This window comes from Triticum aestivum, chromosome 2A (genome assembly GCF_018294505.1).
Source record: "Triticum aestivum cultivar Chinese Spring chromosome 2A, IWGSC CS RefSeq v2.1, whole genome shotgun sequence".
Lineage (NCBI taxonomy): Eukaryota > Viridiplantae > Streptophyta > Magnoliopsida > Poales > Poaceae > Triticum > Triticum aestivum.
The window spans coordinates 771,667,040-771,669,624 of NC_057797.1; the positions used below are offsets into that span (position 1 = coordinate 771,667,040).

General features: G+C 52.5%; 1 protein-coding gene across 1 annotated transcript; it reads left to right on the top strand.

Moving 5' to 3' along the window:
* The first annotated feature begins 726 nt into the window (after nt 1-726).
* Nucleotides 727-1,886, top strand: LOC123186635 (transcription repressor OFP13). Its single transcript, XM_044598364.1, has one exon. It carries the CDS (start codon nt 949-951, stop codon nt 1,654-1,656), a length of 708 nt encoding a protein of 235 aa, XP_044454299.1. The 5' UTR covers nt 727-948; the 3' UTR covers nt 1,657-1,886.
* The last annotated feature ends 699 nt before the right edge of the window (nt 1,887-2,585 follow it).

The following is a 2,585-nucleotide window of genomic DNA, read 5'->3' on the forward strand; positions in this document are numbered from 1 at the left end:
AATAAGTACATTATTTTTTACTGATACACAATGAAACATGATGATACATGTTGAAAAAGAAAAAAAAAATATTTTGAAACGAATTAAATTTTGACAAGAACCAAAAATGTAGATCCGTGCACGGAATATCCCGTGCGTGATAGATAAACCACTAACATCGACTTCCTTCGTGGCATCCTACAAACGTGTCCGGCCTGCAAGCATGAGCGTGCCGCACCCCACCCATCCGCACTTGTTCTGTTGGTTTGGTCTAGAAGGACCAAGCGATCAAGATGTTTCGCCGCCGCCCTCATTGAAATCCCTAACCCTATCGACCCAGAGTTGAAGGGATCGATTCAGCATGAGATGGGTAGATTTTTTGGTAACTAAACTGCATAGGGTTTTTTGACACGCTACTCTGGTTAGCTAAACCTCATGGGCATGAGACGGGTTCGGTTGCAGGGCGGCTGATGTCAATGATTCTACTTCGTTTTTTCGGTCCTACCGCGTACGTGACATGTGAACCCAACATGTCAATGCAGGGCTACAAGAACTTAAGAGCAAAATGTGGCATTCCTAGAAGATATGATTTCTCTATGCATATACAAAAGAAAGAGTATATACATGCTTTTGGGCAGCAACCATGCAACACCGTACCGTGATAAAGCATATAGATTTGGGCCAACCGGTGGGTACCAATAGTCATCGTCGAAGCTAGCTGTGATATATGTAAGGTGGATCGATCACGGCCGGCCAGACAGGAGGAGACTCCCAACTCACACAACAACGACAGCCACCGCCACGCCCATCTTCCCTTGCCTTGCTCACACCAAACGCATCCTCCCCATCCATCCTCTTCCCTTATTAAAACGAGGAGCCCATCTCACTCAGCTCCGTCCGCATCAGCTCCATCGCCATTAATCATCCTCCGCACGTCATAAGAAGTGACAAGCAGCAGCAGCAGCAGCCATGGGCAAGAAGCTCGCCTTTGCCTCCCTCTTCTTTTCTGGCGGCAGCGTCGATTCCGCCGCCACCGAGAGCCTATCGCCTCCCTACTCTCCTCCGCCGTCCGTTTCCGCCGTGTCCTCCGGCAGCACGGCCGCCTCCTGGCAATGGCCCTCCTGCGCGCAGGCCAGGACCGCGTCCTTCGACGGCCGCAGCAGCGTGGAGGCGGAGGCGTCGTCGTCGGCGTGGGCGCGCCGGGACTGCTGCAGGACGACCCGCGTGATCACGAACCCGGCCTACTGCGACGACGACACGGCCGACAGCTCCTTCTTCTCCGCCACGGGCTCGTCCTCGGCTTCCACTGCGGCGCCGGAGCCGGAGCCCTCGGTCGAGGAGGCGGTAATCCGCGGGATCCGGGCGTCGAGCCGGCTCTTCTTCGAGCCCGAGGCGACGAAATCCATCGTGACGACGAGCAAGCTGGCGTTCGGTGGGGCGACGGCGCTGGCCATCGACTCCGCGGACCCGTACGGCGACTTCCGGCGGTCCATGGAGGAGATGGTGCTGAGCCGCGGCGGCGGCAGGGGCGAGGACGACTGGGGGTGGCTGGAGGAGATGCTGGGGTGGTACCTCCGCGCCAACGGCAAGAAGACCCACGGCCTCATCGTCGGCGCCTTCGTCGACCTGCTCGTCGGCCTCTCCGCCGTCAACAACAAGCAGAGCGGCCGGTGCTAGCTAGGATCATCTAATACCATGCGTGCGTGCAATGCGATTGCTTACGGAAGAAATTCTGCCACACCATTGTCCGATCCATTGGTGGCATCAGCAATTCGATCGAGTCGAGCGAGAGGTGTATGCATGTGTTGTGTTTGTTTGAGAGCATATGCGTGTCTGTAGTATATGTATTCTAGACGTTGACTGTTCAATTATTTGATGATTGCACATTTGCTAGCTTTCGTTGGTTCTCCCACGAGTCTCATCAGGAAATTAAAATTGCGCCTGCCCTTCCTATTTTAAATCGTGTTACTGTTCACTCCCGGGCTCATCTGATCCTGGGAGTCAAAACGCTGCTCGCGTAAAGTGTGCTGCTGTAGTGTTTGCTGTTGCTGTCCCTGAGCAAGTGAGCACAGAGCCATTTGGTGGGTGAAATGACTATACACACGACAGTTGCTGGCTGAACTTTGGACGATTGAAGAATTGAACGGTGCTGTTCACCTTTGCTCTACGCATCGACGGCTTGATGCGCTGCATCGTCTGAAAGTCGTCCAGAACGCGTTAACTCTGTAGCAGCGCTCCTTGGTGGGAGCGCGACGCTGCTGTGGCTGTGGGCGAACAAGGAAATTGCCTGGACGTGCATGCAGGTTGGTCTTGAGTCCTTGGGGGCCAAGCCAAAATGTCCAATGGATCCATCCCTGACACTGTCAGGCCGTATTAGCAGTGTTCAAAATTTCAACGAAATTTCCGGAATTTCAAATATTTCGGTGAGGCCCATCTCTGCCACTGTCAGGCCATATTAGCAGGGTTCAAAATTTCAACGAAATTTCAATGAAATCTAAAATTTCGTATATTTCAGTGGGATCTGAAATAGTTTTAACCCTAAAATTTCAACACATACTCGAAATGATTTCAAAATAAATTTAAATTAGGTTACAATTCATTAGGAG

What these genes read in the sequence shown, in the direction of transcription:
- LOC123186635 (XM_044598364.1), top strand. Translation starts at nt 949, where the DNA reads ATGGGCAAGAAGCTCGCCTTTGCCTCCCTCTTCTTTTCTGGCGGCAGC.